Genomic DNA, 21167 nt, shown 5'->3' with positions numbered 1-21167 from the left:
TCACTGACTGTACGTCCATACTCCACGCTGCGCCTGCCCCTCAGCACGCTATCACGTGACACGTAGCCGGGAGGGCTCTGAATCTTATATGTAATATTAGTTTCCACGCAGTGATGAGGCGGAGGTTTAACGAACGCGATCGACAGCGTGAACACAATCCAACAAAACAGGGAAAACAACATCAAGTGTTTACCCTTTTTATATCTATCTGCCAAACTGCCCCAAAATGGAGCACTGCAAAACTCAACGAATGGTCTAAACCCAATCAGAATACCGCTCTGTGTTGGATTCATCCCAAGTTGTTTAAAGTAGATAGCAAGGAGCGGAAACAGAGATCCAAAAGCAGCAAAGAAGAAAAAGTAGAAGAGTTTACATATAAGTAAATCCCTGTTCACATACGTAAAGAATGTATCTATGATGTCGCGTTTTTTCTGAGAAGTATTGTAACCTTCGTTGATCTGTGAACGCACCTTATACTTGTTCCAATCCCCACGATGCCCTCCCTCCCCGACATCACTGTCATCGGAGTCCAGCTCTGGCGCCATCTTCCTTTTTCAATTCTTTGAAATGTTTTTTTCAGATGTTACTGACAGAAACACGTATACAGGAGTATGCTAATTCCTTCCAAACCCACCTCCATGTGCTTAGTACTGTCCTTGGAATATTTGACCTTCCTCAAGCGTCGTTTATTGTCTCCCTCGATAAGAGTTCCACTAGACCCTATGCCGAGGACACTCCAATAACAATAACTGTGTCTGTAGATTGAGCAGGGCCTTCTGTATAAATAACAGGCATTTACGTTGGTACCATACAAACTGTAGGCTTTTATGGCGTAAAGCTACATTCGTGCAGATCCCATGCAGAACTGTTAATATTCAATACCAACTTATTCTTCGTAGAACGCAAGGATAAATAGCCGGATCCTCGAATTATGGAAATATATAAACCACGGTAATATCCAGGAGTGTTATCCGCCTTGAACGCCTAATTGATTTTCGTGTTTGGTCTTTTCCGAAAAATTGATCCTGGCAGTCGTGTTCTCTACGTTGCTTGTGTGCGCCTTGGCAGGTGAGCCTAAAACATAGTTACCGGAAATATGACAAATGTTTACATTAATGGTAAACAAACTATTCAATATATCATAAGAATATCTATAGAATGTGTGTAAATTAATATATATTTATCATTACACATACAGTATGAAACAAATACATCTCCGTACAAATGTCGATATCTTACAGAACGGAGGAATATAAACACCAAAGCATGTAGTATTAGTTATTGGTAGATAATAGCTCTAAATATCCGCAGATTTAACCAATAATTGATACAACATCCTTATGACAAACCTTAAGCATTGCCGAACAGTTACCGAGCTGAGTCAATGTGTGGCGGCTACACCAGAGCGAGACTACTTCTGTATCTATACAGGGATTGGGCTAAATGGTCGTGATTTATCGGCGGCACTCCAGCATGCCTCATGAGGAGCTAGGCGGGTCGATACATAAATAGACAGCTTATATAAGGGTATTTCTAGGGTCCTGAGGACTACTCAGGACTTCCTATATAACAATGATGTGAAATATCTAAGGTTGAGGGTGAGGAAGGCAGGTCAAATTACAAAGCTTGCTAAAAGTCTATAGGGACTCTGATTGCATAAACGGCAAGAAAGCATTATCTTCAGACGATCAGAGTAACAGAACAACCCAAAACATATGTCTATACACAGTCTCTAGGGGCTAGGAAATTGGGATTGTATAAAGAATCAGAGAGTCGCTAGGGATAAATGTTATTTTGTCCAATCCATGTGTCTAGCAACGGTTTCTAGGGTATGGCGATTCAGTGGCTGTCCAAATTTTATGTCTATAGACGGTAGAAGAGGAGTAGGAACTGTCTAAACAACTAGGCTGATAGGCAGTCTCTTGGGACAGGGAATTGAATCATTACATTGGTAGAAAGTCTGTAGGGACTGAGAATGGCCTAAATCATTTGGACGGTAGATGGTCTGTAGGGACTGAGAATGGCCTAAATCATTTGGACGGTAGATAGTCTGTAGGGACTGAGAATGGCCTAAATCATTTGGACGGTAGATAGTCTGTAGTGACTGGGAATGGCCTAAATCATTTGGACGGTAGATAGTCTGTAGGGACTTGGAATGGCCTAAATCATTTGGACGGTAGATGGTCTGTAGGGACTGAGAATGGCCTAAATCATTTGGACGGTAGATAGTCTGTAGGGACTGAGAATGGCCTAAATCATTTGGACGGTAGATAATCTGTAGGGACTAAGAATGGCCTAAATCATTTGGAGGGTAGATAGTCTGTAGGGACTGAGAATGGCCTAAATCATTTGGACGGTAGATAGTCTGTAGGGACTGGGAATGGCCTAAATCATTTGGACGGTAGATGGTCTGTAGGGACTGAGAATGGCCTAAATCATTTGGACGGTAGATGGTCTGTAGGGACTGAGAATGGCCTAAATCATTTGGACGGTAGATAATCTGTAGGGACTGAGAATGGCCTAAATCATTTGGACGGTAGATGGTCTGTAGGAACTGAGAATGGCCTAAATCATTTGGACGGTAGATAGTCTGTAGGGACTGAGAATGGCCTAAATCATTTGGAGGGTAGATAGTCTGTAGGGACTGAGAATGGCCTAAATCATTTGGACGGTAGATAGTCTGTAGGGACTGAGAATGGCCTAAATCATTTGGAGGGTAGATAGTCTGTAGGGACTGAGAATGGCCTAAATCATTTGGGTAGATAGTCTGTACGGTAGTTAGTCTGTAGGAACTGAGAATGGCCTAAATCATTTGGACGGTAGATGGTCTGTAGGGACTGAGAATGGCCTAAATCATTTGGACGGTAGATAGTCTGTAGGGACTGAGAATGGCCTAAATCATTTGGACGGTAGATAGTCTGTAGGGACTGAGAATGGCCTAAATCATTTGGAAGTAGATAGTCTGTAGGGACTGAGAATGGCCTAAATCATTTGGACGGTAGATGGTCTGTAGGGACTGAGAATGGCCTAAATCATTTGGACGGTAGTAAGTCTGTAGGGACTGAGAATGGCCTAAATCATTTGGACGGTAGTTAGTCTGTAGGGACTGAGAATGGCCTAAATCATTTGGACGGTAGATAGTCTGTAGGGACTGAGAATGGCCTAAATCATTTGGAGGGTAGATAGTCTAAAGGGACTGGGAATTTCCTAGATCACCACGCTGGTATATAATCTTTTGGGAATTGAAACATCTAAATTACTAGGCTGGTGGAAGACACTGGGGACCCTGAACGGATTGAATTAAAAACTTGTTTTAATTGCTAGAAATACATATAGATGTGAGAGTAAAACATGAGGATACATCATTTTTAGAGTATTTGTGTATTTTTGCCAACCACTAGACTTAGGACAGTTATGATGCCACCTTCATTCTTTATTGCAATGAAATCAACTATTTCCCTAATACTGAACATTTTCGTCAGGTTGGAAAGTAAGGATTATGTAAAGATTCTTTATACACAACCAGGAATTTTAATATGTGACGTTTCGGTGACCAGTACGATCCGTACGCTGTCACCTTCCTCAGACAAATGACCAGTAAAGCATGTACACAAAGGTGTGATATGTGTACGAGTTGTCGTGGAATAGCGTCGATTTCGGACATGCTGACAAGTGCCGAAATGACTGTTAGCGAATAGTAAAACCATTCGGCTACGCTTATTTTATTACTTGGTCATAGATGTGCGAGAGTCTGTGACGCGTCATATATTGGAGAGACTGGAAGGCGATTCGGGTTTCGCCTTGGGGAGCACCGGAAAGACACCGAAAGACAAGAGGAAAAGAAGTTCACCCGATCAGAGAGGAAGCAGTCGGAGTCCCAGATAAACAAATCGGCAATCACTTACCATGCCATGCAGGAAAACCATGTGATTGACTGGGAAAACTCAAAGGTGCTCGATAGGGAGAACCATCTTCTGAAGCGACAGATCAAAGAAGCCATCTGGATACGCCGCAGCGGGGCAGTTCTGAACCGAGACGAGGGGGCTCATAGACTCTCGCACATCTATGACCAAGTAATAAAATAAGCGTAGCCGAAGGGTTTTACTATTCCCATTTGTCTGAGGAAGGTGACAGCGTACGGATCGTACTGGTCACCGAAACGTCACATATTAAAATTCCTGGTTGTGTATAAAGAATCTTTACATATCTATTTACATAATTCCTATACAGGTTGGTTTGTTGAGGTATTTAACAGCTGTTCTGTATAACTTTAAGATACCTTTCACCACAAAAAGGTTACTTCCCCCAGTCAAATGTGACACCCCATCAGTACAAACACATTAAATATTCCGAAATGACAATTCCTACGAATAAAGCTGTGATTCTGATGGATAGCAAGAAAGCCTGCTATTGACAGGTGCTCTTGTTTACGAATAAGAAACTTGACAATTTTAACAGAATTTGCTAATGCGGCATTTCAGATTGCGTCAGACCAAAATTTTCAGACGGAAACAAAATGATGCATATGTCTCTAAAATCTTGTTGCAATATTTTTTTTCTTATATGTGAAAACCCGGTTGAAGACCTCAAAATGCACTGGTTGTGAAATTGGAAACGCTTTGCAAACAAACTTCATTTTAATCACTTTTTATATAAAGACATACAGAATGATTTTAAATGTTTCCTTGATAAGTAATGAAATATTCCAGTTTTACATCACCTTATTCGTTTTTATTTAATATAAGGTTTTAGCCGGAAAGTATTTTTGCTAGAATATTCGCTAAATAAAAAAAATAGGCTAACTACCTCAAACTCATTTCATTTGAAATAGAAAAATAGCATGTTTACCATGTTATCAGTGTTTACCACCTGTTGTATATTGTATAATGACTGTAATTGATTGAAAGCTAGAATTGTTTCTATAGCGACGTGAAAACTGCATGAACCTTTCTGCAGCTTGACGTCAATAAAGAAAACATACAGCAGAGATGTGGAATAAAATAGCCAACAATATCACACTCAATACATGTAAAATTTGAAACTATTAAAGTGTCCGATATGTATGTACAGTATTATCATACTGTTAACAGGATAGTAATTATCAACATTGATAGATAATAAATGCATACTATCAAATATTATAACACGTCTTTACATGTACACTGATGACCACTAAAACATATCCTTACATGTACACTGATGACCACTAAAACATATCCTTACATGTACACTGATGACCACTAAAACATATCCTTACATGTTCACTGATGACCACTAAAACATATCCTTACATGTTCACTGATGACCACTAAAACATATCCTTACATGTACACTGATGACCATTAAAACATATCCTTACATGTACACTGATGACCACTAAAACATACCTTTACGTGTACACTGATGACCACTAAAACATATCCTTACATGTACACTGATGACCACTAAAACATATCTTTACATGTACACTGATGACCATTAAAACATATCCTTACATGTACACTGATGACCACTAAAACATATCCTTACATGTTCACTGATGACCACTAAAACATATCCTAACATGTACACTGATGACCACTAAAACATATCCTTACATGTACACTGATGACCACTAAAACATATCCTTACATGTACACTGATGACCACTAAAACATATCCTTACATGTACACTGATGACCACTAAAACATATCCTTACATGTACACTGAATATCACTAAAACATATCCTTACATGTACACTGATGACCACTAAAACATATCCTTACATGTACACTGATGGTCGTTAAAACATATCCTTACATGTACACTGATGACCACTAAAACATATCCTTACATGTACACTGATGACCACTAAAACATATCCTTACATGTACACTGATGACCACTAAAACATATCCTTACATGTACACTGATGACCACTAAAACATATCCTTACATGTACACTGAATATCACTAAAACATATCCTAACATGTACACTGATAAAAGTAAACTAATGCTTCCTTAGTTTAACACAATATTTGCCGTGAAGATAAGTCGTGAGAATTGGAATATGCTGCCCCGTAAACAGAACATTGTGATATAACACATTTATTCAGTTACGTGATCTTTCCTCTGTATCATGTGACGTGATGAGATGTCCTGGTTGTGAGATTTCACGTTGAAAGAAACAAAGGAGCTGAGAATTATTTGCATATAAACACTCAGAACGTTGGAGTGAATTAAGAACGCATGGATAGTAGTATACGGACATACTACTTGGTAGATTATTTGTGTGATCTGTTTGTATTTTAGACTTTGTTAATTTTCTTCTCATTAGACGATGGATAAAGATACTGTGTAAGTCGAACGTCAAAACCTACTGTATACATATGGTAGACATCTAAAACGAAGGAAATCGGGATTGTGTTAGCGCACTTTTACGAACAAATATTGAGAAATGGGGTGTGTCAGTCAAACAATTGACAACTGGAAAGAAAGTATCCAGAAACAATCCGGCTACGCTGACATGTATCAATAATTCTTGTGGAAGTGACCTAGTTCTGTAACTGATTTTACCTCTGATGGCGCACATCGATGAAATCCTCTTTGTTATGAGGTATATTTATCTCCAGGTGATAGGAGTACAACACTTACCACTTACAAGGGGAAGTTCCCTTGGTCTTGTTCACTAGACGTTTGTAAAGTACGGAAAAGGATCGATCATTGCTGATGTATAGATGATACAGGAATCTGTTATATTACAGACATCGTTGTTAATTGGGAGACATTCGGGAGACATTCGGGAGGTATTCGGGAGATATCGGCGAAGGTATCAGAGAACAAAAACAACAACAACCAAACGCAGTTACTCCTGGAAATCTTCAAGAGGATCAATATGTAACCCCACTACACCTCTGTCCGTTCATACCGTCTATGAGGAATTAAGCTAAGAATTAACTAGGCCAAAGGTAATAGGTTTGATTCCTTATAAAAACATGAAGGAAAATTGATCACCTCTGTTACGTTAACGATCAGTCATTGATATACAAAGTATAACATCAAGGAACTTCTCAGGAACGAGGGAGTTTAAATCAGTCTTTTTGTTGTTTACTACTCCAAGGGTTCAGTTGTTTGCTATTTAGGCAGAATCTTGAAACAGAACGCACGTGTGTGTAAGGATATTTTTATCAATTTTATTTTCATGGTATGCATTGTCGTACATTTCATACCGTTTCATACCTTGTTGGTACTGGTGTGATGATCCACTGTACTGGACCTTGTTGGTACTGGTGTGATGACTACGTCACTGTACTGAACCTTGTTGGTACTGGTGTGATGACTACGTCACTGTACTGGACCTTGTTGGTACTGGTGTGATGATCCACTGTACTGGACCTTGTTGGTACTGGTGTGATGATCCACTGTACTGGACCTTGTTGGTACTGATGTGGTGGCTACGTCACTGTACTGGACCTTGTTGGTACTGGTGTGGTGGCTACGTCACTGTTCTGGACCTTGTTGGTACTGGTGTGGTGGCTACGTCACTGTTCTGGACCTTGTTGGTACTGGTGTAATGACTACGTCACTGTACTGGACCTTGTTGGTACTGATGTGATGACTACGTCACTGTACTGGATCTTGTTGGTACTGGTGTGATGTTCCTCTGTACTGGACCGTATTGGTACTGGTGTGATAACTACGTCACTGTATTGGACCTTGTTGGTACTGGTGCGGTGGCTACGTCACTGTACTGGACCTTGTTGGTACTGGTGTGATGTTCCACTGTACTGGACCTTGTTGGTACTGGTGTGATGTTCCACTGTACTGGACCTTGTTGGTACTGATGTGATGTTCCACTGTACTAGACCTTGTTGGTACTGGTGTGGTGGCTACGTCACTGTACTGGACCTTGTTGATACTGGTGTGATGACTACGTCACTGTACTGGACCTTGTTGGTACTGGTGTGATGTTCCTCTGTACTGGACCTTGTTGGTACTGGTGTGATGTTCCACTGTACTGGACCTTGTTGGTACTGATGTGATGACTACGTCACTGTACTGGACCTTGTTGGTACTGGTGTGATGTTCCTCTATACTGGACCTTGTTGGTACTGGTGTGATGACTACGTCACTGTACTGGACCTTGTTGGTAGTGGTGTGATGACTACGTCACTGTACTGGACCTTGTTGGTACTGGTGTGATGTTCCACTGTACTGGACCTTGTTGGTACTGATGTGATGACTACGTCACTGTACTGGATCTTGTTGGTACTGGTGAGATGTTCCTCTGTACTGGACCGTATTGGTACTGGTGTGATGACTACGTCACTGTATTGGACCTTGTTGGTACTGGTGCGATGGCTACGTCACTGTACTGGACCTTGTTGGTACTGGTGTGATGTTCCACTGTACTGGACCTTGTTGGTACTGGTGTGATGTTCCACTGTACTGGACCTTGTTGGTACTGATGTGATGTTCCACTGTACTAGACCTTGTTGGTACTGGTGTGGTGGCTACGTCACTGTTCTGGACCTTGTTGGTACTGGTGTGATGACTACGTCACTGTACTGGACCTTGTTGGTACTGGTGTGATGTTCCTCTGTACTGGACCTTGTTGGTACTAATGTGATGTTCCACTGTACTGGACCTTGTTGGTACTGATGTGATGACTACGTCACTGTACTGGACCTTGTTGGTACTGGTGTGATGTTCCTCTATACTGGACCTTGTTGGTACTGGTGTGATGACTACGTCACTGTACTGGACCTTGTTGGTACTGGTGTGATGACTACGTCACTGTACTGGACCTTGTTGGTACTGGTGTGATGTTCTTCTATACTGGACCTTGTTGGTACTGGTGTGATGACTACGTCACTGTACTGAACCTTGTTGGTACTGGTGTGATGACTACGTCACTGTACTGGACCTTGTTGGTACTGGTGTGATGTTCCACTGTACTGGACCTTGTTGGTACTGGTGTGATGTTCCACTGTACTGGACCTTGTTGGTACTGATGTGATGACTACGTCACTGTACTGGTGTGATGACTACGTCACACTGTACTGGACCTTGTTGGTACTTGTATGGTGACTACGTCACTGTACTGGACCTTGTTGGTACTGGTTTGATGTAATTTCTCTGTCCAGAACCTGTGCGCGTTCATCACAATTGTTGGGTTATACATATGCAATATGCATTTTAACGGAAATTGTTTGAAATGAGGATTTTATTTCATTTACACGAGGATGTGTAGGTTTCGGTAAAGAAAGGAACACGAGTGATAAATCTGTTACACATTGAAGTTTCAAGGACATCCTGTGTTGTACCATTATTTATAACATTTATTCATACGACTTTGATATTTGTATAGAATTCCATCTCATTTACAACATGGATAATTTAATTAAGGTTCGCCTGGTCAATATCTGCGGCGCTGGTTTTGGTGATTACCCGCAAGAAGATTATATATAAAAATACATTTGTAATAGATTTAGAGAAAACAGAAGTCGGGAGTTATTCAGAACCAGTGTAAGCAGAATTCATTTTGGATGAATATGCAACGACCTGTGATCAATATTACCGTTATTGTTTGGTATATGCATTATTAAATGTCTGTTTGATTAGCAACTACTACTCGCTGAAATACCGTACTTTGCGGTCACTCACATCCTCGTTTGTCGATGGACCAGTTTTATGTTCGGTATTATAGTTCAGACCAAACATTTCCTGTGAATGGAGTGCGTTTAGTGTGATACACATCAGCTCATAAATAAAGCGCTACAAAGCAAATGTTGTTTATACTGCTGAAAATATATTTCATGATTAACACAGCACATTTAAACACAATTATTGCAAGTTACACTGCGAAAGCAAGCAATATGTTAGTCTGTTTCAGCCGACACTGTAACGTGCGCGGTTTGTATCAGTTCAGCTGAGCTTTGACTACAATAGTTAACCAGGATGTCATGTCAACACCTAAATATTACATAAGGATGAAATTGTGTACATCAACATGGACGGAAATGAAATTACTATTAGATATAGGCATGTAACATACCTTTATGACTGTATGATAATCCGGCACTGTCCTGCTCCTGGGATCATGGCTTCATTGCCATGTATGCATCACCGCTGTCCAGTAGGATCGCTTATTGGTTTACCGGACTGTCCTGTGTTTATAATCAGTCCATTTATGTGTGTAGAGTTAATAAACTCACTATTGCATTTAGTTGAATGCGTGTCACGGGTACACTGCAATGTTGACGGGATTCCACTAGGCCTTCCAAGCATCTATTATGCATGGCATGATCATTCTTTCCCGCAATAGTTCAGTTTCTCTCAGACGCTTGAGTTGCTAGTCGATCAATACATTGAACGACAACGTGCTCCGAGCTACTGGAGAATTGGGAACGTTTCTCTGTTGTGTATCAGATCAAGGCAGCAAGCTGAATCACAGTTACAGCCAAACCTCTTACTAACAATACTAGAGCATACGGACTGCCGCCAAATTCCGATACTTAAAATTATTGTAAAGGAATGACCTATGAAAACGGACTAAGGCTTAATGGGATGTTCTAGTAGGAACATAATTAAATTGTGTCAAAGGATGTTTCTAATAGACTGACATAGCAGTGATATCGGCTAAACCAGACATTGTGACAAAGGATGTTTCTAATAGACTGACATAGCAGTGATATCGGCTAAACCAGAAATTGTGACAAAGGATGTTTCTAATAGACTGACATAGCAGTGATATCGGCTAAACCAGAAATTGTGACAAAGGATGTTTCTAATAGACTGACATAGCAGTGATATCGGCTAAACCAGAAATTGTGACATAGCAGTGATATCGGCTAAACCAGACATTGTGACAAAGGATGTTTCTAATAGACTGACATAGCAGTGATATCGGCTAAACCAGACATTGTGACAAAGGATGTTTCTAATAGACTGACATAGCAGTGATATCGGCTAAACCAGACATTGTGACAAAGCAATTCAGGCGGATCTATTTACCCCTGTAACAGTTTTACCTTCCAAACGTACTCTTTATCAATCAGATATAATGAAATGTTCGCAATACGTAAATTATGATTAGGAACGATAGTTAGGTGAACAGGAGATTATATATACCCTCACTCCGTGATATTTGAATTTCTGACTAAATCACAAACTTAAAAGTGGACAAGGGTGACCTCTACTGTTTAAGCTTTACCGATGGGCACCAAAACTAATTTCGCTGTAGAACCTAATAATGTTAGATTATGATGTAGATATAAAGCAGATATGTTGAGGCCGCTATGATATATTGCTTTATATGCCTCTTTTACTCTGTCGGGTATAAAGTCCCAACCTAGAAATCAAGAGGCAATATTTTTATAACTAGATACTGTTCCCGTCGGCTCCATGGGATTTCCTTACAGCGACTTTGGTAAATGTACGTCCATAATTGATAGAATAACATGACGTCATAGTTTTCCTGGCATATTCCGGCAATGATTCCGCTTTTGTATTTTGTTCAAGTTTCATTTCTTTCAGATTCGACTCGTGTGTTGTTTACACGTCTGATGGCAGATTTATTTGCATTTCGTCTTCCTCCCGGCTTGTGAAGAGGGTTTTAACCTAATAAATCGCTAACACGGAATGAGGAATTGATAAAGAATTGAACCTGTCGTTAAAAGGACCGTGTAAACACTGAGAATGTCCGGTGTTGATCTAATGTAATCAGGCAAGCGAAATTACAACAAGAACTGATAACATATTTACTGGTCAGTCTAAATTACTGTCCGTCCAGCCATTAATGACATCTAGTTAATAGGATGACGGTCAGTTTGACGTTGAGAGTGACGGACGTGACAAGATCTATGTCGATACAGATATGTAATTATTTCTCCCTGATTGTCACTCTGAAATGTTCCCATAGTCGACTCGCGTCATTTTCTTTTTCAGGATGAAAATTATGATAGATACTCTCCAATGCGCGAGTGTAACCAAGCTTTCGAAACTGCTTGACATTATTTTTCTGAATGTAATATATACAATGATATACCCCTGAGTCTTGAATTGAATTTGAATCATAAAAAATCAACAAAAACACCAACATGCTATCAACTGATTGGCAATTTCTTCGTCGAGTTTGCTGGTAAGATCTTCCAACCGACTATTGGCATTCCTATGGGAACAAAGTGTGACTGTCTATAAATGACAAAACAATTATTGACCATTATTGCATTGTAAACTTACCAGCTCTACGATTTTACACTCGAGTCAGCCTTGCTCACAGGTTCTTTTATCTTTTTCCTAATTTCTGTAGTTATCTATTAAATTTGACGATACTGTATATTGTAATCTGAAAGTAAATTATGAAATCTTACATTGCAACAAAATAATTTTCGCGGTATTGTGAAAGATGACTTCTTAACAAATTTTGTTTAGACTTACGATATAATTAGTGCAAGCAACAACAAGATACCAACATGTCTACATAATCATAATACGAATTCATATTCAATAAATCAGGGCAATATATGAACAAATGAAAGATTTACGCTGAAACCCCTGAATGTTCCGGCAGGGCAAGCGTCTTCTGCTTCATGATGATTTTCACGAAATTTAAAGTTCATATCAGTTGGAATAATAATCGAACCTACACTGTGTATTACGATTTACCTGAACTATTTCCATAGAATGCAAATTATGACCTACATTGGTTCAACGTTAACTTGATAATGCCGGACCTTATCTCTATGACAAAGCTAGGTTCTACCTAGGTGATAGGAGTAGAACAAGCAAACATCATGTCCTCCGTTATTTTACAGTTACTCTGTCTGTGCATTGTTGCTGTACCAATTACAAGTGATACGGACATTACTCCGGAATCTTTCTTATCTCTTCAGGAACAGGTTCAGACACTGTTGGTCGCCTTCCAGAGTCAGCAGCAAACGATTGGTAAGGCCTTTCACTTCCTATCACACAACCAAACTCAAAACTATTGGTAACGCCTTTCACTTCTATCACACAACCAACTCAAAACTATTGATAAGGTCTTTCACTTCCTACCTTACAACCAAACTTAAAACAATTGGTAAGGCCTTTCACCTCCTACCACACAACAACTCAAAACTATTGGTAAGGCATTTCACTTCCTACCACACAACCAAACTCAAAACGATTGGTAAGGCCTTTTACTTCCTACCACACAACCAAACTCAAAACAATTCTACATGTTTCCAAGTGTATCAATACAAAATGAAATGAGTATCATTTATATCTATAATACCCATAGAATATATCCCTGAATTTGAACAGACCTTCATACACAAGTACATACAATGGACAGATTACAAATGCTATTACGCGCAATTTGGAAACACTGGTCTTCGGTTTCGACAGTTTACATTATCAAAGCGGCTAAATATCAAACACAGACAAAATGCTGGTTCAATTTAGTTTAAAACACCTTTCTTTTAGATCAAAGAATGTTTCGGGCACATGTTACAATAGTAATTAATTAAAGAATGATAAGCATTATTCCACTGTCAGCCTAAATGAGCAAATATTGATCATTACATCAATGTGTTTATCAATTACGGACAATTTGTGATGCCGGAAGAAATTATTGACCGGAGGCGAATGTTAAAAGGAGACATACCTATAAAAGGTTGTAAACAAATTCCTACATCAATAACTCTATAATTACTTTATCACTTTACAGAACATCTAGAGAGACGAATCGAGGAGGTTGAGACGGAAAACTTGGAGCTAAAACGTACGTTGATTTATTACCAATTCTTATCGGTAAATAATCAATTACATTACAACGTATTTCTGTTAAAGAAATTTTAATTTTCCCCGATCTAGCAATGGATTGTGACTAATGAAGTCTGCTAATCTAGCAAACTTTGAAATATATATTACTTACACGAGAGGCATGATACAAGCATACATAAGGGTTACTTGGTACTCAGACCACTTTCGGATTAAATCATAAAAACTGCTAACAATATGGAAAAAGATTTTTGAAAATACAAGCAGTGGGCTATATAGTGTACAGACCCCCAATGTGTCTATAATACAGTAGTAAGTTGACCGGTATATTGCATTTAAATTTTTTTTTGTATGTGGGTTTTTTTTTTTTTAATTTTGCTTTTTTCTTTTTCTTTTTTTTTTTTTTTTTTTTTATTTTTTTTTTTTTTTTTTTTTTTTTTTTTTTTTTTTTTTTTTGGGGGGGGGGGGGGGGGGGCGGGGGGGGGGGGGGATATTGACCACAGTGACGTGTTAGTCACATACTTGATATTGACCACAGTGACGTGTTAGTTACATACTTGATATTGACCACAGTGACGTGTTAGTTACATACATGATATTGACCACAGTGACGTGTTAGTTACATACTTGATATTGACCACAGTGACGTGTTAGTTACATACATGATATTGACCACAGTGACGTGTTAGTCACATACATGATATTGACCACAGTGACGTGTTAGTTACATACTTGATATTGACCACAGTGACGTGTTAGTTACATACTTGATATTGACCACAGTGACGTGTTAGTTACATACATGATATTGACCACAGTGACGTGTTAGTCACATACATGATATTGACCACAGTGACGTGTTAGATACATACATGTTATGGACCACAGTGGCGTGTTAGTCACATACATGATATTGACCACAGTGACGTGTTAGTTACATACATGATATTGACCACAGTGACGTGTTAGTCACATACATGATATTGACCACAGTGACGTGTTAGTCACATACATGATATTGACCACAGTGACGTGTTAGTCACATACATGATATTGACCACAGTGACGTGTTAGTCACATACTTGATACAGTGACGTGTTAGTTACATACTTGATATTGACCACAGTGACGTGTTAGTTACATACATGATATTGACAACAGTGACGTGTTAGTCACATACATGATATGGACCACAGTGACGTGTTAGTTACATATTTGATATTGACCACAGTAACGTGTTAGTTACATACATGATATTGACCACAGTGACGTGTTAGTTACATACATGATATTGACCACTGTGACGTGTTAGTTACATACATGATATTGACCACAGTGACGTGTTTGTCACAAACATGATATTGACCACAGTGACGTGTTAGTCACATACATGATATTGACCACAGTGACGTGTTAGTTACATACATGATATTGACCACAGTGACGTGTTAGATACATACATGATATGGACCACAGTGACGTGTTAGTCACATACATGATATTGACCACAGTGACGTGTTAGTCACATACATGATATTGACCACAGTGACGTGTTAGTCACATACATGATATTGACCACAGTGACGTGTTAGTCACATACTTGATATTGACCACAGTGACGTGTTAGTCACATACTTGATATTGACCACAGTGACGTGTTAGTCACATACATGATATTGACCACAGTGACGTGTTAGTTACATATTTGATATTGACCACAGTAACGTGTTAGTTACATACATGATATTGACCACAGTGACGTGTTAATTACATACATGATATTGACCACTGTGACGTGTTAGTTACATACATGATATTGACCACAGTGACGTGTTTGTCACAAACATGATATTGACCACAGTGACGTGTTAGTCACATACATGATATTGACCACAGTGACGTGTTAGTCACATACATGATATTGACCACAGTGACGTGTTAGTCACATACTTGATATTGACCACAGTGACGTGTTAGTCACATACTTGATATTGACCACAGTGACGTGTTAGTTACATACTTGATATTGACCACAGTGACGTGTTAGTTACATACTTGATATTGACCACAGTGACGTGTTAGTTACATACATGATATTGACCACAGTGACGTGTTAGTTACATACATGATATTGACAACAGTGACGTGTTAGTCACATACATGATATTGACCACAGTGACGTGTTAGTTACATATTTGATATTGACCACAGTAACGTGTTAGTTACATACATGATATTGACCACAGTGACGTGTTAGTTACATACATGATATTGACCACAGTGACGTGTTAGTTACATACATGATATTGACCACAGTGACGTGTTAGTCACATACATGATATTGACCACAGTGACGTGTTAGTCACATACATGATATTGACCACAGTGACGTGTTAGTCACATACTTGATATTGACCACAGTGACGTGTTAGTTACATACTTGATATTGACCACAGTGACGTGTTAGTCACATACATGACATGGACCACAGTGACGTGTTAGTTACATATTTGATATTGACCACAGTGACGTGTTAGTTACATACATGATATTGACCACAGTGACGTGTTAGATACATACATGATATTGACCACAGTGACGTGTTAGATACATACATGATATGGACCACAGTGACGTGTTAGTCACATACATGATATTGACACAGTGACATACATGATATGGTGACGTGTTAGTCACACAGTGACGTGTTAGTTACATATTTGATATTGACCACAGTGACGTGTTAGTCACAAACATGATATTGACCACAGTGACGTGTTAGTCACATACATGATATTGACCACAGTGACGTGTTAGTCACATACATGATATTGACCACAGTGACGTGTTAGTTACATACATGATATTGACCACAGTGACGTGTTAGTTACATACATGATATTGACCACAGTGACGTGTTAGTCACATACATGATATTGACCACAGTGACGTGTTAGTCACATACATGATATTGACCACAGTGACGTGTTAGTCACATACTTGATATTGACCACAGTGACGTGTTAGTTACATACATGATATTAACCACAGTGACGTGTTAGTTACATATTTGATATTGACCACAGTGACGTGTTAGTTACATATTTGATATTGACCACAGTGACGTGTTAGTCACATACATGATATTGACCACAGTGACGTGTTAGTTACATATTTGATATTGACCACAGTGACGTGTTAGTTACATACTTGATATTGACCACAGTGACGTGTTAGTTACATACATGATATTGACCACAGTGACGTGTTAGTTACATACATGATATTGATCACAGTGACGTGTTAGTCACATACATGATATTGACCACAGTGACGTGTTAGTCACATACTTGATATGGACCACAGTGACGTGTTAGTCACATACTTGATATTGACCACAGTGACGTGTTAGTCACATACATGATATGGACCACAGTGACGTGTTAGTTACATACTTGATATTGACCGCAGTGACGTGTTAGTCACATACATGATATTGACCACAGTGACGTGTTAGTTACATACTTGATATTGACCACAGTGACGTGTTAGTTACATACATGATATTGACCACAGTGACGTGTTAGTCACATACTTGATATTGACCACAGTGACGTGTTAGTTACATACTTGATATTGACCACAGTGACGTGTTAGTTACATACATGATATTGACAACAGTGACGTGTTAGTCACATACATGATATGGACCACAGTGACGTGTTAGTTACATACATGATATTGACCACAGTGACGTGTTAGTTACATACATGATATTGACCACAGTGACGTGTTAGTTACATACATGATATTGACCACAGTGACGTGTTAGTCACATACATGATATTGACCACAGTGACGTGTTAGTTACATACTTGATATTGACCACAGTGACGTGTTAGTTACATACATGATATTGACCACAGTGACGTGTTAGTTACATACATGATATTGACCACAGTGACGTGTTATTTACATACTTGATATTGACCACAGTGACGTGTTAGTCACATACATGATATTGACCACAGTGACGTGTTAGTCACATATTTGATACCACAGTGACGTGTTAGTCACATACATGATATTGACCACAGTGACGTGTTAGTCACATACATGATATTGACCACAGTGACGTGTTAGTTACATACATGATATTGACCACAGTGACGTGTTAGTTACATACTTGATATTAACCACAGTGACGTGTTAGTTACATACTTGATATTGACCACAGTGACGTGTTAGTTACATACATGATATTGACCACTGTAACGACTGAGGAGTTTGAGATTTAGAATCTATGTAAATCTTAATGACCTTTAAATTAGCATTACAAAATGGAGCTGTTACGTTTAAGTATCTTTAAAATGAAAAAAAAACATTATGTTAAGTATCAATTTTCAAAAGTATACACTTATGTTTACAACTCATTAATTGATTTGGAATTTAATTATTCATCTAATCCTGAATGGATTATCATATACAAGGAATAATAATTAACATTAGTTTAAAAACTACCATCTTCGCAATGACTATTACATCATACAATTTAACAAAATGTCTAGTTGTTGACAGTATAACTTAAATCAGTATTGACAGTCGATATGTTGTTAAGCGCACACATTGTTGTCTTGATCCCATGGATCAAAATATGTTCTTTTCATTAAAAGATGACCATTTCAAGAAAAGCAAAAAATAGAACAACATGATTGACTTCAAAGCGACTTACCTTAAGATTATAGATCAATAACATTTGTTGAAATTGAACTTGAAAATCAAGGAAGTAAACAATACAATATGTAGTTATATAATTTTTGCAATCTTTTCTTCAAATTTTCATAATTAAACTTTCAGCTTTGTGTGAAAATGTGAACGATTGTATTATACAAGTCTTAATAATTTTTTATTATCATATAGTTGGACAAAAATGGAAACCATTGACTCATCATACTATGATAGTTATGTTTTTAAAACGCTGTAGGTAATGCATTGTACCTTTACATATTCAATTTTACAGATCAATGCCAAGTTCCCAAGGAAAGTCATCAGAAAAGAGGTAATTCTTTTAATCCATTTGCCTTGTCGACGAATCTTTAATGGATTTGTTTAATTTCACCGTTGAAACAAACCACCACAGAAATCAACATTTTCATTTCTTCCAAGTGCTGCTGAAAACGACCGTGGCAATGTCTTTGTCTGTGTCTTATTTTCTTGATGCATGGCGCTTCACTTTATTGGCCATTAGGCAGATAAAACTAACAGCGTATAATCCTTGTCTAAATATTGACTTTTTTCATCACTTATGGTTTTCCTAATAGCTAAGTTTCAAAACGTAGGTACTTAGCATCACTGACAGGTTCTAGAAGGAGGAAACAGCTGTATTTCAATTTCAACAAAATTTTATTAACATTCCATATGTTAAACGGATTGGACAACAGGCTGAGCCTATATCAGTCCTTTCCAGAATTAATACATAAATACATTACATTTATCTGCAAGCAAATCCAGTGAGTAAAATATTGTATATATTAAATTAGGATATAACAAGTAAAGGGCGGTAACTCCAATTTATTGTGGAACGTGAAGTAGTTCATTATGTCAGCTTATTTTTCATAGGATTTTAAATTATGTCAGATTATTTTTCATAAGATTATAAATAAGTTGAAAAAATACAGGTTTACTGATAATTTACCATGCAAGAATCCAGGGATTCAGGTCATAAAGTCCATGTGTATAAACACTTCGACCATCCACCCAAGGATATGCATAATAACTTATCAACAATTCTGCATTTTCTATGTTGATAGGTAAGTTCATGGTTAACTTTGAGAGGTTTATAAAATGGTATTTCAGTTTTTTCATCTATATTGGAGTTGGTCCTCTTAACATAGTATATAATAAGTTAACAAATTAATTACTACTACATAAGTATAAGTAGTAATCATGAATTTAAAGAATACATTAAAAAAATACTTTCAAAATGCTCATCAATTTCAGTCAGAAATGCTATTAAAACGCTTGATATTGCTGATTTACATACATCAGGTGTTATTTCAGTGATCCGTAGATAAAGATTAAATGGAGAAAGATTCAGTGGAGAAACAGCTGTATGACGCAGTATAAGTGATTGTTTTTTGCACAACTTTATCTTACTCTAAATTGTGTTAAAACGTATAATTCACAGGTTTTTTTTTATACAATTTTAAATGGTAGTTGAATGATGTTTGTAAGTTGGAATAGATAAGTATCCAATCTCAACTTGAATGCTTTTGCTTTAAAGGTAGCGATTTAAATGATTCTTATGTATATTTGATATTACAATGAGTACTTATTCTGCTTGACATGTGCTTGGTATTTGGTTGGTAAGCGTGTGGTTGATAATGTGTAATTGATGAGGGAGTGGTTGGTGAGTGTGTGGTTGGTAAGTGTGAAATTGGTAAGTTGTGGTTTGTAAGTGTGCCGTAAGTAAGTGTGTGGTTGGTAAGTGTGTGGTTGATAAATATGTGGTTGCTGGTTGGTAAGTGTGAAATTGGTAAGTTGTCTTTGGTAAGTTGTCGTTTGTAAGTGTGCCGTAAGTAATTGTGTGGTTGGTAAGTGCGAGTCTACAGTCTACACGATTCTCAGGGCTAGTTAAATGTGGAGTTACTAGAACATGGATTTTGAAGAACTCGAAAGGGCTTATGATTAAAGAGTCATTTCTACAACATAACGAAAAACCATTGCCAGTTACATAAAACTCATAGAATATGACATTGCTCCTTTCCTTGCTGAAATCCAACTAGAATCGAAATTCATTGAATCTCACGTGCAAGTATATCGCTAATTATGTTCAGTTTCAGACGATGGAGCTGCACGTGCGAGTGTCGGATTCTCCGCTTCATTATCCACAACCGTTGCCCTTGGTGATAGCCAAACTATAATGTTTGACACTATTATTTCCAACGATGGCAATGGCTATGACTCGAGACATGGTCACTTCACCGCTCCAATAACTGGCCTTTATGCTTTCTCCGTAACTGTTATGTGTCATGGAAGCGAGTCAAATCTTCACACCAGTATCGTCAAGGACGGTCAAATCATAGGTAAATGCTTTGCGAATGGTTACAGTTCGGATAATGGGAGCAAGCTTGTTGTTGTACAGCTTCAGGCCGGACAGATGGTTTGGGTGGAACACGCGGTCGACCCGTCTGGATACAAGATATATGGCGACGAATACAGTTCCTTCTCCGGGTTCCTCGTACAGGCTTATTAAATGTTTATTATTAAAAGCGTTAGTGTCTCTGTAGTTACATGTGTCTGTTGGTTATTTCTGATTAATTACTAATTACAATCATAAATATGATATTTCATGATATGAGCATCTCTAATTGTGGTGGCCTAAGAGTGGAGGTGAAGCATCATGCTTCACTTAAGAC

At 38.3% G+C, this 21167-nt stretch overlaps 2 protein-coding genes across 2 annotated transcripts in view; one reads left to right on the top strand and one right to left on the bottom strand.

Moving 5' to 3' along the window:
• LOC132560618 (major facilitator superfamily domain-containing protein 6-like) overlaps nucleotides 1–545 on the bottom strand; it is a 29144-nt gene extending 28599 nt beyond the window's left edge. The window contains exon 1 of the mRNA XM_060225282.1: nucleotides 56–545. Within this exon, the coding sequence (XP_060081265.1) occupies nucleotides 56–545 (490 nt within the window). The remainder of the gene's footprint in view (nucleotides 1–55) is intronic.
• A 2872-nt stretch (nucleotides 546–3417) lies between these two features.
• Nucleotides 3418–21004, top strand: LOC132560600 (uncharacterized). Its single transcript, XM_060225263.1, has 5 exons — nucleotides 3418–3482; nucleotides 3740–4073; nucleotides 12801–12930; nucleotides 13697–13750; nucleotides 20586–21004. The coding sequence occupies exons 1-5, from the start codon at nucleotides 3418–3420 to the stop codon at nucleotides 21002–21004; spliced, it is 1002 nt and encodes a 333-aa protein (XP_060081246.1).
• Nucleotides 21005–21167: the final 163 nt, after the last annotated feature.

The sequence above is a fragment of the Ylistrum balloti genome, unplaced genomic scaffold, assembly GCF_031769215.1.
Source record: "Ylistrum balloti isolate Yb309-2 unplaced genomic scaffold, AGI_CSIRO_Ybal_v1 Utg371086, whole genome shotgun sequence".
Taxonomy (NCBI): domain Eukaryota; kingdom Metazoa; phylum Mollusca; class Bivalvia; order Pectinida; family Pectinidae; genus Ylistrum; species Ylistrum balloti.
The sequence above is the reverse complement of the archived record's forward strand: the minus strand, read 5'-3'. Positions and strand labels throughout refer to the sequence as shown.

Bases quoted from the DNA above. Each gene is read 5' to 3' on its own strand.
- LOC132560600 (XM_060225263.1), top strand. From the start codon at position 3,418: ATGCCACCTTCATTCTTTATTGCAATGAAATCAACTATTTCCCTAATA. The intron at 3,483-3,739 runs GTTGGAAAGTAA...ACTTGGTCATAG, and splicing joins ATACTGAACATTTTCGTCAG to ATGTGCGAGAGTCTGTGACG. The intron at 12,931-13,696 runs GTAAGGCCTTTC...ATCACTTTACAG, and splicing joins GAGTCAGCAGCAAACGATTG to AACATCTAGAGAGACGAATC.